Below are 13,931 nucleotides of genomic sequence, written 5' to 3' on the forward strand. Positions count from 1 at the left end.
ATTTGTATTTTTCCTTTCATCTCCTACCTGCACTAAAAAAAAATGTATGTAAACATATCAGTGTTTACATACATACTACATACATACCCATATTTATCTATTTTCTCAGATCTTATGCACTACTAATCATTGCACAGCAGGAATGAAGACTGCTTTATTCCTCAATTTACAGCACAGTTAATAATTTACATCAGCTAGAATGACATTTACTAAAGGAAACTCCTTTCACAGTGCAACCCCCCCTTCTTCACAAAGAAAATTACTTTTCAAGCTGCTACATTTAGTAAAAATATAAAAGTCTGATAAAATTTTGCAAAAACATTTCATGAGTTGAAGCTTTAGCTTCTACATAAAATAAAAGATTTCAAGTCTCGAGTATCACATCTTTTCCATAAAGAGAAACTGGACAGCAGAGGGGACAAATTCATATAAAAAAGGTCAAAGTTTCAGTATTTGAGCCAAGGGTGAGCCAGGATTGATGCTTTACTCCGATCGCCATAGTCATAGAGCAGCTCTTCGTCCGCTTTAATGTCTCGGGAGGCCACCAAGATCAGGTGAGGCGTTCCATCGATGGGGTGAAGTCTCGTCTGGCAGTTTCCAGTTTTACTGTGGTTGATCAGTCTTCCAAGGCGACTTGTTTCCTTTGTGGCATCAACGCTACAACATATAGATATAGATATAACTGCCACAACACAAGACAGGTATTAAAGAAATGTCTACACACACATGCGCACTCTAAGCGTAAACAGCCTTGTTTTGATGGTTCTTAAAAAAAAAAAAAAAAAAGGTCACAGCTACAATTTGTGATTTTTAGAGTTGAGCAACTAAAGAAAATATGTACATCAGATACCAAAAGTATAAAATTACACAGTCTCATAAAAATATGTAAAAAAAAAAAAAAAAAAAAATATGTATATGGTGAGATTAATATACCGATCTCTTAATCATTTCATTGGAAAGATGATTAACTTACAGACTTTGGTGGTTTTGTGTGTACATGGGTGTGAGACCTGTTGTAGACTGGTGCCATTTGGACTTACCAGTAAGTTTTGGATTGGTACTGGAAGTAGTACATGTAACAGCCCATTTGAGGATCCTCTGCGTACTGAGCCTCTCTGATTTTTGCTTCAGCCAGGTCCAGTAGGTCTCCATGGTACTCCACAACAAAATCTCCCTTTTTGAATCCACTGACAGAAAACACCCCCCTCCCTTTGCCCTCTATGTGTTTGACCTGTTAACAGTGAACATGAACACAGAATTAGCAGATGACAGTTGCTTTCCCAACATTTAGGAATCATGTCACAGTGACAAGACTGATAAGATAAAGGTTACCTGCATTCCTTCTTCAGTGCCATTCTTTATCAGGTCATCAAGGTGTCTGTGTTGCTCACTCTGTTAACAGTGATTGGATCAAAAAAAATTTTAACAATTTTTGATCATCAAGACCATTTTATGTACAACACTATGAAATAGTCTTGAGCCACCCCTTGTGTTCACTTTCTTAGGGAAAGCGGGCATGTTTGAAATATATTTCAATCACTGCAGCCAATACTGAAATATGTGCAAACACACATACAGTATACAAGGCAAAAACAGAGTTTGTACAATTCTAATAAGCTTGAAAGTCAATATTTGGATTGACCAACTTTTTCAACCCAGCCTGAACTCCTGTCATTTCTTTAAATCAGTCTTCAGGAATATTTCTCCCAGCTTCTTGAAGGACATTCAAAGCTCTTCTTTGGATGTTGTCTGCCTTTTGTTCTGTCAAGATGATCCCACACTGCTTCAACAATGCAGAGGTCCGAGCTCTGTCGAGGCCAATCCATGACTGCTTAATTGTCATGCTTTTAAAAAAAAATAAATAAATAAATAAAAGCAGCCATTGCCAATCAGACACTTTCCAGGTGGATCAAAATCTGAAGGTACTTTTCTGTGTTCATGTTTCCTTCAGTTTTGACAAGATCTCCAAAACCACTGGCTGAAATGCTGTCCCAAAACAATGACAGAGCCCCCACTGTTTTACAGATGAACTCTTGCTGTTGTACCTCTCATCTGACTTCCTCCATACATACCAACTATGGTTTGAACCAAACATTTCAAATGTGGATTCATCACTCTACAAGTCCTGTTGCCACTTATTTTCAGTTCAGCTCTTGTGTAAAGTGGCATACCTCAGCCTTTTCTCCCCATTTCCCCTCCCTAAAGAAGGGCTTCTGTTTGGACCACTTCTGATGAGGCTTCAGTGAACAGTAGGTGGATCAACTGAAGTGCCAGATGCATCTCTCAGGTCCTGCGTCAGGTCTTTTCAGGACATAGCTTTTAGATACTGTTCACCTGCAATAGTTTTTAGGCCTGTCACTTTTGTCCTCCACAAACTTGGACACACTGCACACCATGCTGAGTTAAGCCAAGTTATCAGCTAACAGCTTAATCAACTTCAGGTAGCATTTTTTTGGGAATCACTGTGCAAAAATACCATTTTATGTCTGTTATCTTTGGCATTTTTCAAAGATTCAACTAAAGAAATGGGAAATGAGGCGTTTTTACAACAGACTGCTAGTAACAAAGTGCCTAAAGATACAACTTAAAATTGGCTCTTTGTCAGTTGTGTATAGACAACACTGGCTCATGTCTTGAGTTAGATGCCCTTTTGATGCTTGAATGGTTCATAGGTCACTGTTCAGTGGCTTAAAAAACAATCGTGCATTTGAAAATGATCAGGTACAAGAACTGGACTGAAAATGGGAGAAAAAGCAGCCAATGTCTAAAGACAGACTTGGAAAGCCTGGAGAATTGTTGCTCAAGACCAAAAAAAAAGAAAAAAAAATTTGAGAGGAAAGTCTGGCTCCTTGGAAGCAAATCATATAGTAGTGAGGGGGGGCTCAAGACTTTTGCACACTGCTGTATTTACTTTTAAAGCTTTTTTTTTTTTTTTTTTTTAAATTACAGACCTTTAACTCCATTTTAGTTTTTCTGTTACTGCGTCTGATGGGAAAATAGTCTGTGACCTTCTTGTTTTGAGAAGCTTTATTCTCCATCCTGAAGAAAGAGCGTAATAAATGATTATGGTTGTGCAACTTCATGTGAAAGAGCCCATGTCTTTTTTTTTTTTTTTTTTTTTTTTTAAAAAAAAAAGCCTGACATGCTGGCTTTGTGGACTTACTTTTTTGCTCCCGGCTTGTGTCGATTTCTGCTCCGAGACTTGGATTCTGGGACTTTGCCTTCTGTTGCAGACCTGACTGTATGTGACGTGGATTCTTTCTGTCCTGGTTGCTCCGATTCCTGTTCTCTTGTTTCATGACTGTAACAAGCCATTTCAGGCTTCTGCACTTTGGACACTTCAGATTTAATTTCATTTGGTGAGCCTAAAACTTGGAAGAAACAAAAATATTTAAGCTGTTTTTAGTATAGGTCAGTAAACATTCAAATACACTGGAAAGCTGTGTGGGTCACGTGGATTTGCTGATGATATAGGAACAAAGAGGTTAACAGCCATGTAACTCAGAGCTTACGTGTATAATTTAAGTATTTACCTTTTTTCAGTCTTGGCATGTCAGGTTTAATTGAATCCAAATCATTTCCTTCCTGGATGAGCGTGCTCGAGCTGTCACGCAGAGGGGATCTCTGCTTGTTTGAACTCTGTAGACTCTGGAGAATTGACTGCACTTTACCTTTACAACCCTAAGAGAGAGGGAAGGAGGAAAAAAATAAATAAAGTGTGGCATTTTAATCACTGTTCAGAAACACCATCTAAATTTAGAGACATGTTGCACATTCAGCACTGTGATCTTTTTGAGAACAGAAAACAGATTTTGTCCATTGCTTTAATCCGGCTGAGTCCAACAGAACAAACAGTGAACAGATTGCAAAGACTGCACTGCTTTGCCTGCCAACTTTAACAGTGACTGTGTCCACAAATCAGCTGCTTCCTCGCTCAGTCCCTACTTTATAATGTATATAAGGGGAGCTCAAATAGTCTGCACTAAATTGAGATTTTCAGGGTTATGGTTCCTTTATTTGTACCCACATGTAGATGTAGTCAGCATTTGTGAACCATCCATCCTCACACGCACTTTTTCTATAAAGAAACAGCAGAGCAGATAAGCATAGTACAAAACACTGAAAGCAAAAACTACTGATAATTTTGAGCATGTAACTCAAAGTAATAAAGCTATGATTTGATTTTAAACCTTGTTCTACACTTTGGGACAAGAAACCTTGGTCCAGAAGGAAGAAACTGAAACTCACTATGCAAAGGGAAGTCTCTAAGATAAATGCACTGAATATTATTTTGAAGAACTAATGTGGCGAGGGGCTGTGCAGGAACTTAAAATAAATCAGGAGCATATGCACAGTCTTGACATACTGTGTGCATACTGTAAAATGGGGCATAAAGTTTGAAGTAGTACCATTTGAGTAAAATGCTTTGAGCCACCAAAATCATCACAGTCAGCTGTTCAGAACACGATGACTAAGTATCTTTACACTTTTCCTCATTTACTAACCCAGCGACAGACTAGCGACCTATCCAGGGTTTACCCTGCCTCTCACCCTGTGGCGGCTGGGATAGGGTGCAGTACCCTGTGGCCCTGAATTGGATAAGCTAAAGAAAATGGATGGCTGAAAGTAAATGTAAGTCATCTTTGTGAGCCACATGTCTAGGTTTTAATTGCATTAATTTTTCAATTTAAGTTTTTTTTTTTTTCCTCTCCCCCCTTCTCCATTTGTGTCTCAAGCAGAGGTCTCGCAAGAATCCACTGATGTGGTCCTCTGACAACTCAATACTAAAGGGGAGTGATATGGTTCAGCCAAGTTAGCACATGGATTACCCCGTCTAACTACAGAGAGCATCTGTTGTCAAATGGGGGCAGTGCCAAAAATATGTGGCACAATCAGTCTGTAGGCTACTCTTATTTGCAATGTTGTTGATCCATGAGACAGCTGCAGAGAAGAGCAAAGTTATGACAGGGTTTGTACACTTTTTCCAGGTGTAAATTCAAACGCATTAAGAGGTCATTCAATATTTTTCAAACTGTCCAGAGTACTCTTTCAGACTCCCCACAAAAAAAAAAGTGTACAAAGAAAATTTTGATCTTTTTTCATGATATTTAATTTCACCTGTTTTAATTTAATAGAAAGAATAAAAATACATCCTGGTGTTGAAAAATTCTGGAAATTTTGGTAGCAAACATACACGTATTTAAGTTTCTGTAGATTCATTTTTGCCCTAAAATCTGTGAAACGTGCCAAACATCTCTCTCTCATGAATTTTCCTCACGAGAGCGTGAACCTGCAGCAGCGCGCGCAGCAAACACTCGTGTGCTCGATGTTTTTGTGCGCGCGCCTGCTGAGTTTCACGTTGTTGAATTTACTCGCGAGGAATGACTAGCTGCACTCGCGGAATGACATTTTGTTGCGTGACTTTTGACCTAAATATAATTCCGAACTCGTCTTATCCATAATTGGATATTCGCAGTTTTCCTGCGAACACTCACTCATTAACACGGCAGCTCTCAGTCTTCGGGGGAGGGGCGGGGTCACAAACAGACCGTCTACAGATGTGCAGGCCAGGCCCAGGCGGAGAAATTTTCATTTTAGACTTTCCGACTTATTTTATTTCTGTTTCATAAGAGAACTTTTCAAATCAATTTATTTTTTTTTTTTAATTAAAAAAAAGTTATGACAGCCGGGATAGGCTCCAGCCCCCCCGCGACCCTGAACAGGATGAGCGGATGCGAATGGATGGACGAATGGAAAAAAAAGTTACAATTTCAAGCACGTTATCCAAAAATTCAAACACTTTTCAAACCTTGAAAGGACAATATTAAAATCCAAGGATTTCCAGCACCCGTACGAACCGTGTTATAAACACACAAAGAGCTGAATTGTTGTTAAAAATAACGAGTTGCCCACTGCAGCCGCTGTCTGTGCTTTTCATATTGTATTTTCTAATCTTTGATGTTTTTGGTTTTTGCCCCCTTCCCTGTTCTGGTCCACTTGTCAACCAGCATTCAACCAGTGCACAAAATCATCCATGCTGAGTATTGTGCAGTTGGGATTTTGGAGGACCTCATGGGAGGACATTTGCATTGGTCAAAAACCACTTAAAAATACTATACTGACATAACGACTATGGCTTTATGTTCATAATGTACATGTATTGTGCTACTGAGCAAAGTTGACAGCATCTGGCTGTACTTTAATATCATTTCACCTTGTGCCACGTGACTTTCTCTAACTTAACTTGCTTGTTTCATTTAACTAGGTAAATCATTAGGAGTATATTCTTATTTAAAATAATCTATAAGTTGAGGCAGGACTGAAGAATTCAAAACAAAAAACAAAAACAAAAACAAACAGCAGCCCATCTGAAAACACTACATCCACTAATAAAACACTGCCCTTGTACCATTAATGATGTTAACATGAAGTACATGTGCATCTCTGCCATGACAATACAATGACTGTATTAATTTGATAAACATTAAAAAAAACAAAAAACTGTTTCAGTAACCAAATCATTGCGAGATGCATGGACATTTAAAGAAATATTTAAAAAAAAAAAAAAAAAAAATCAGACCAAATATTGCTCTCATGAGTAAATTTAATCACAATTTCTTAAGCATATGCATTGTAAATCAGCCTTTTACTCTTGCTTGGTGTTCTTTAAGAGACACCCCCCCCCAATACAAAAAAAAAAAAAAAAAATTACATATGTAACTTTTCTTTCCAAACCTAAACTTGCGTGGGTTCGTTTGCAGGCTGAAGTTAAGGCATTGCTCCTTGTGAAAACAACATTAACTTTCAGGTGAGTTAACACAAAATGTGAGCTTCCTGCTTTGGCCGTGCATAAGTTGGGAACGACATCGTTACCTCGTTATCTCTCGGCTTGTTTTCCTTCGTCTCAGTCAGAGAAGTTGCCGTATGCTCAGCAGAGTCCTCTGGTTTTTTGTCGGCTCTCAACACATTTTTCTTCCCTGCACAAACATAGAAATAAATTAATGCAAGCTTTGCTCTCTAAACTGCAAAATACGACAAAATGCCGCTGAGTTTTATTTGTAAATAGCCACGTGTATCTAAACAAACGTGGTCCTTTCTTTACGCTGACTAGCATTATCAGTCAGCTACAATTCAAACAATACGTTAACGTTACCTTTTGCCATGTCAGTACATAAAATTACATCTAACGAGGCCGCAGAGTCTGTTAAATGCCGTCCTGTGTCCACGGACTCCCCACCACTTCTCCAACGACAAACAAGGGAGCGTGGAGGATTTAAAAATGCTACTGCGCTTCTCATTGGCTGGTTAGTACAGACGGGCGGGGCTTGGGTTTGAAAGCAGTTTCCTGATTGGCCGCAGCTGCAAAAACTTATCTGGGTGGCATAACCTGAATTAAATAAAAGATAATGATGATTATTTTAATGGCAACAGGAAACAACGTGTTTCACCAGTTTATCTATAAAGAAGTTACAAATACAAAAAGTAATAATAGCGTAATTTAATTCACGGAAATATAACAATATAGCAAAGATAAAAGACAGCAACACAGAGCTAGAAACCATGAATTTTACCTGGGTATTACAACTAGACATGTGCTTAATAAGACGTCATCTGCGCACGATGATGTTTGCATTTTAAATAAAACTTTTAAATAGACTACCGACAGGATTTCCAGTTAGGTACTATACAGCAGAGTAGTCTGAAGAGAAGCAAAAGAGGTCAAATACCCACATTTTGCCAAAGAGGATTTTGCTGACATCTAGTGATAAATGGAAGTAAAAGGTACTGTTAAAAATATGCAGTTAACACGCTTAGAGCATCTGCTTCCATGATGTTGGCAGGTAGTAAACTGGAGTATCCATCCATCTCAGGATCACTTGGGGGGGGGGGGGGGGGGGGGCTGGAGCCTATCCTAGCTGCCATGAGGCAAGAAACAGGGTACATCCTAGACAGTCTGTTGCAGGGCTAACACAGACTCAGACAACCCTTCAAACCTATGGGCAATTTAGAATCATCAGTTAACCTAAACCCATTAATTGGATGTCTTTGGAATGTGGGAGAAAGCCAGAGTACCCAGAGAGAACCCACATAGACACAGGGAGAACATGCAAATTACACACAAAAAGGCCAGATGGTAGATCCAGGAGAATCCAGGACCTTCTTGCTGTAAGGCAACAACTACCAGATCCAGCCAAACTAAATGTGAGGCACAGAGTATTTGTGTGGCACGTTTTGGCACAAAGATCAGTTCATCTCATACTGGTTGAGCTCACTGTACTCCAGTCATGAGATCTCAATTCAATAGAGCACCTTTGTGGTGGAAGTGGAGATTTGCATCATGGATGTGTAACTGACAAATCTGCAGCCACTGTGTGATGCTATCATGTCAATATGGACCAAAATCCCTGAGGAATGTTTGTGGTGCTTTGCTGAATCTATGCCATGAGGAATTAAAGCAGCTCTGGGGTAGAAAGGGGTTCCAACCAGTACAGGCAATGTGTACCTCATAAAGCACCCAGCAAGTGGAATTCATTTCAATGAATTTTTTTTTCAGCTTCCTACAATCAGTATAAATATAAGCAAAAGTGTGTTTTTATGGTCCTTTGCAATGGGTTCACTTATGTATTCCCCTTTTGAGCTGCTGTTCTGGTAACAGCTTTAGGTTGCAGCATTAATGCATCCATACATCATCTCATCTCTTTTCAAGTGACACGTTCCTTGTGAGACTCAAATTTGTTGAGTTTTGTTAACTAGAAACAACTAAAATTTGGAACATTCTCTCAATATATGGTACAGTGGGACAAAGGCTTAAAATGCTTTGTCCCACATAAATCTACAGGTAAAAGAAGCATAGCACCCCATTTGACCTCAAGTTTAAAACCACATTAATAATTTTTGGAAAACACTCTTGAACAATTGATTACACGTACCGGTGTTTTTTAATTTATTTTATTTATTTTTATGACAAACTGCAACTGTGCCTGAATGAAGGTAAACAAATAAAAAGCCTGGTTGATACAGCTGACAGCACCTCTTTGGGTTTTGCAGACACAGCATGCAGGCTCATTCAAGCATCCATGTCCTCACTGCATATTCTACACAGCATTTTAAACAGTGTCACTTCCAGGCTTGGAGTCTGCAGCCAGTGCGTCTTTAAAGAGTCTTTTTCTCTCCAGGTTCTCGTTGGCCTTCCTCCTCTTTTCTTGCTTTCTGAGCACAGACTCCTTCTTCTTCAACACAACTTCACTGAGGTCTCCTTTGTACGCAACATCGAGTTTCTCCCTCATAATCTCTCGGGCGCGTTTTCGATTTATATCCACAGATCTGGTCTGGTGACACTGGAGAGGCGAAGGTACACAAGATTAAAATACTTTGATGGGCAAGAATGATAAATTATATCGAGGTATGTCATATGCGCTGGGCACTATTTCACTATTAACTGAGGCAAATACTGACGAAGAGAGAAAAAGGCACCAGAACAGATCAAACAGCCAAATAATGAACTTAGCTCAGCTTTCCTCCTGATCCAGCCGCATTCAGAGAATTTACCTTCACTACGATCCCAGTGGGGATGTGCTTGAGCACAACACAGTTGCTGGTTTTATTGGTCGCCTGTCCACCGGGTCCAGATCCTCTCACAAACTGCTCTTCGAGCTCATCCTCAACCAGGACAGGAAGGTTTATTAGGTCCTTTTTACCGGCTGCCAAAACACACGTGAGTCCTGCGGGATTCGGTGTGAGCAGCTGAAGGACGCGGGGGGAGCCTTTCCATGTGAGCCGGCAGGACGCACTGCGCACAAAGCTGGTGATCGGTACAAACGCTGACATTACATTACAATACACCAAGTGCTACCAAAGGGAGAGTTTTCATTTACCTTATTCAAAAGACTAGGCTGCGTGTAAGTACCACAGCCGCGTTATCTCGGGGGGGGGGGGGCAAGGAAACCGTTTGTTTATGTTCCGTGTTGTTTTCATTACTTCCGGTGTTGCGTTTACTTCGCGGCCTGAATAGCGGGTGTATTAACTCAATACCGCCACCGTGTGTCTCTTAGCCACTTTAGGAGTGCATTGTTCGTAGATTAATCTATTTTTCGAGTTAGTTTTTATTCTTTATTTAACTTTAAGTTTTGAGGGTGATGAAGGAGAAGTTTAGAGAAAGTCAGAGGGCGCTGCACTGTGTCTTAGTGGCTCTAGAGAGAGCATATGGCAGGGCGCCAAGAGAGGAACTGTGGTGTCGCACAAGGAAGTCAGGAGTGGCAGAGTATGAGGTTGGCGCAGGAAAAGGGTGACCAGATGTTCCTCTTTATGTGAGACTGGCTGCACAGCACTCTTATTCCTTGTCCTTCTGTCCCACATTTTAACTGGTTCTACAGGACATGCACTTTTTTAAAATCTGGCTTTTGCCCAAAGTATATGAAGGGAAGGTGTTTAATTATAGCCCAGAGAAGGTTAGTCTCTCTCACGCCATACTCCTAAGGGAAAGTTACACATCACTAAAAAGTCAAAAGCTTTGCAGATTTTGTTGAATATGATGAAAAATACCACAAAGAAAATGAAGCAACAGTATATTCCTGAGAAACATTGTTTCCTTAAACTTTCACTGTATTTACTTAGTAAGAGAGCTGGAAATTTAAAATTATATATTTGACATGTATGTTAAATGACAATTCGGTAACATGTACATTTGCACATTATTTGTATTTCTGTTTTTAAGTTAGATATGAAAATTTCATCTACTTCTCAGCATTGTTGACATGACCCACTTTGTTTCACACACAGTTTTTGCCCCACATTTAGTTTGTTGGGATGCTGTCACCCTATGCAGGACGTGTATGAGGACAGCGAGACAGTAGTGAGGTGTGCAGTAGGAGTAAAACATGGGTTCAAGATGGGGTGATCGTCCCCAAGCTCCTTCATGTTTGGACAGATTGACAGATGAGGTCAGGCAGGACTGCCAAGCAGGAGGAAAAGAGGACAATCACAGGGAAGATTTGTGGATGTAGTGAAGGAGGACATGCAGAGGGCTGATGTGACAGAGGATAGGGTTGGTGTGAGATGGAGGAAGAGGGTCCACTGTGGAGACCCCTAAAGAGAGCAGTCGAAAGAAGATTTCACTTTAAATTAAATAAACTTTAACTATCCAGTTTAGTTTTTGAATATTTTGAAAATGTTTTGTTTTCATTTACTTTCCAGAGTTAATTTTAGTCTTTTCAGTGAAAGGTTTCAGAAGTTCAGCATAAGTATAAAAAAAAAAAAAAACTTGTGAAAAGGGAAAACTAAGTACATCTTTCCTTACTGGTTCCATTGGAATTAAGAGAAGTAGCAGCCAAATATATGTGATTAACTTATCATCAGCAAGTGTGAGCACCTCTATAAAAGCAAAAGTTTTGGCAGCTTGCTGGTCTGGAGCATTCAGGAGGAAAGACATCAGCAATGATCTCAGAAACAACTGTTATTGCCCATCAATCTGGGAAGGGTTATAAGGCCATCATTCAACAGTGAAAATAATTATTCACAAGTGGAAAGTATTCAAGTCAGTTGCCAATCTTCCCAGGAGTAGACGTCCCAGCAATTTCTTTCAAGCTCAGACTGTGCCATGCTCAGAGAAACTGAAACCCCCACCCCCCCACCCCCCGCCCCCCCCCAAAAAAAAAAACAAAAAAACAGGAGCTACATCTCTGAGCCTTCAGTTAGCGTGTTAAATGTTAAAGTTCATGACTGTACAATTAGAAAAAGACTGAACAAGTATGTTTCCTTGGAAGGGTTGCAGTAGAAAGCCTCTTCACTCTAAAAAAGAACATGGCAGCACAGCTCAGGTTTGCACAACTGCATCTGAACAAACCACTAGACATCTGAAACCTTTGGACAGAGGAGAACAAAGTGGAGATTTTTGGCTGCGTTTGGTGAAAAACAAACACAGCACATCAACACAAACACCTCATATCAACTGTCAAGCACAGTGGTGGAGGAGTGGTGATTTGGGCTTGTTTTGCAGCCACAGGATCTGGGCACCCTGCAGCAGTGACTGCAGCTATGAACTCCTCTGTATACCAAAGTATTGTAGAGTCAAATGTGAGGCTGTCCTTCAACAGCTAAAAGGTTGGCCCAAAACTGGGTCATGCAACAGAACAATGATCCAAAGCACAGCAGCAAATCTCCAACAGAATGACAGAAAAAGAAAAGAATCAAGGTGTTGCAGTGGGCCAGCCAAAGTCCAGATCGCAACCTGACTGACATGTTGTGGTGGGACCTCCAGAGAGCTGTGAATAAACAAATGCCCACAAACCTCAATGAACTGAAGCAATGTTGAAAACAAAAAAAGAGTGACAAAGTTAGAGATGATAGAGTCATGCCGAAAAACAAGTACTTCAAGTTATTGCTGCTAAAGGTGGTTCTACAAGCTACTGAATCATGGAGTGCACGTAGTTTTTCACAGCAGACTGCAGGACTGTATGATGACTTTGCTTTTTTAGCAGGTGTGCCAGCTGTAAATATTTTCACATCTTGTATGAGAGAGAGAGAGAGAGAGAGAGAGAGTGTGTGTGTGTGTGTGTGTGTGTGTGTGTGTGTGTGTGTTTGTTATCACGTCAAAATGTGTTTCTGTTGCAGGTCCTTCTATGGCAGAAACTATAACGAATTTTAGCGTGTGTTTGTCAGTAGATTCACAGCCATGGGAAATAAATGGAACCTGTCACATAAAATAAAGATATCTGGTGTATAAATACACCAGGGATTTCACCTGCATGTGCTTGGGCAGCACTGCTGTTTAATATTCAGCAGGTATCACCTGGACCGTGTTTTGTCATGATGACACAGTCAAACCAGGCAGACTTGGAAAAGTATAAAACAAAAGAGTCATATTAGCTAATAAATATTTTCAGGTTTCATTAAGTGCTGTGGCTGTCTGTCTAGTTTGTTTTTTATTCTATGGAGTATGGTAAAAGTGATCATTAGAGCTATCTGAACATGAAGTTAGAGCCACAGTGCCACTGTTTCCGCTGACCACAGAGATCTTTAAAGTGCAGCCATGAGTCAGGTCTGCAGGAAACATGTCTCATAATGAGATTATGAGTTTTGGTTAGACATTAACTTATGTGAACTGCTTTTTTACACACTGAATACCAGTAATCAGAGCATGCAGGTTAATTGCCCTCATTTGCTTTCTTTTACACAACGCATATATACTCAGTTTAAACAACTCATCATGATTTTCATTCGGTGTCCATCATTGCAGGCAGAGTTCATTATGTTGTCACTTCTGTAGGACTAACATAAAGGCATGATCAATGTTATTATCTAGTACAAAAAATTGACTTACTGCAAAAGAGTTTCAACCATTTTTTCAAACAGAGCATAAATGGACTGTGATGTAATGTTTCCTGTTCAGTCCCTTAACAATGACTATAATTAGTAAAGCTGGAAACTATGTGGGTCACAGGGAAAAGACAATGTCTCAAATGACCTGTGATGACATCTCTCTGATACTGTGTGTGTGTGTGTGTGTGTGGCGGCAGGGAGGGGGGGGGGGGGTATTATTAATTACTTGATATCGGTCTGTCTGTAGGTCTGTCTGTACAAAGTTTTTAGTCACCCCTCGTTTCTTTACATTTTGCTTCCAAGCAGCCAGACTTTCTTGTATTTTTAAAAGTGGTCTTGAGCAACCTGCCCAGATACTCCAAACTACCTTTTTGCCCCAGCATTGTGGCTACACATAACAGACAATTGCAAAGAAGCCATTTTAAACTGTATCTTTAGGCACTTTGTTACTAGCAGCCTGTTGTAAAAACATTTCATTTGTTTCAATTTCTTTAGAAAATTGCCAAAGATAACACAGTTTTACAGGCATAAAATGATATTTTTGCACCAATAAGGTGATCCCACAGAGCTGTTAGCTGAAAACTGAAGAAACTGGACAAGTGGAGGACAAAAGA

At 39.9% G+C, this 13,931-nt stretch overlaps 2 protein-coding genes across 3 annotated transcripts; both read right to left on the reverse strand.

Moving 5' to 3' along the window:
• Window positions 1–104: 104 nt before the first annotated feature.
• On the reverse strand, window positions 105–7,278 carry kmt5ab (lysine methyltransferase 5Ab). Of its 2 annotated transcripts, none has more exons than XM_030737846.1 (8): window positions 7,154–7,278; window positions 6,874–6,977; window positions 3,534–3,681; window positions 3,164–3,365; window positions 2,952–3,039; window positions 1,333–1,392; window positions 1,041–1,231; window positions 105–657 (listed from the first exon to the last, which is right to left on the reverse strand). In XM_030737846.1, the coding sequence occupies exons 1-8, from the start codon at window positions 7,161–7,163 to the stop codon at window positions 447–449; spliced, it is 1,014 nt and encodes a 337-aa protein (XP_030593706.1). In that variant the 5' UTR covers window positions 7,164–7,278; the 3' UTR covers window positions 105–446. The 2 variants fall into 2 exon arrangements, with proteins under 2 accessions (XP_030593706.1, XP_030593705.1); XM_030737845.1 differs by having other exon boundaries at window positions 112–657; window positions 3,164–3,371.
• A 1,697-nt stretch (window positions 7,279–8,975) lies between these two features.
• mtrfr (mitochondrial translation release factor in rescue) lies at window positions 8,976–9,964 on the reverse strand. The gene is made up of 2 exons (XM_030738101.1): window positions 9,550–9,964; window positions 8,976–9,338 (listed from the first exon to the last, which is right to left on the reverse strand). The coding sequence occupies exons 1-2, from the start codon at window positions 9,826–9,828 to the stop codon at window positions 9,108–9,110; spliced, it is 510 nt and encodes a 169-aa protein (XP_030593961.1). The 5' UTR covers window positions 9,829–9,964; the 3' UTR covers window positions 8,976–9,107.
• Window positions 9,965–13,931: the final 3,967 nt, after the last annotated feature.

Source organism: Archocentrus centrarchus, chromosome 9 (genome assembly GCF_007364275.1).
Source record: "Archocentrus centrarchus isolate MPI-CPG fArcCen1 chromosome 9, fArcCen1, whole genome shotgun sequence".
Classification (NCBI taxonomy): Eukaryota; Metazoa; Chordata; class Actinopteri; order Cichliformes; family Cichlidae; genus Archocentrus; species Archocentrus centrarchus.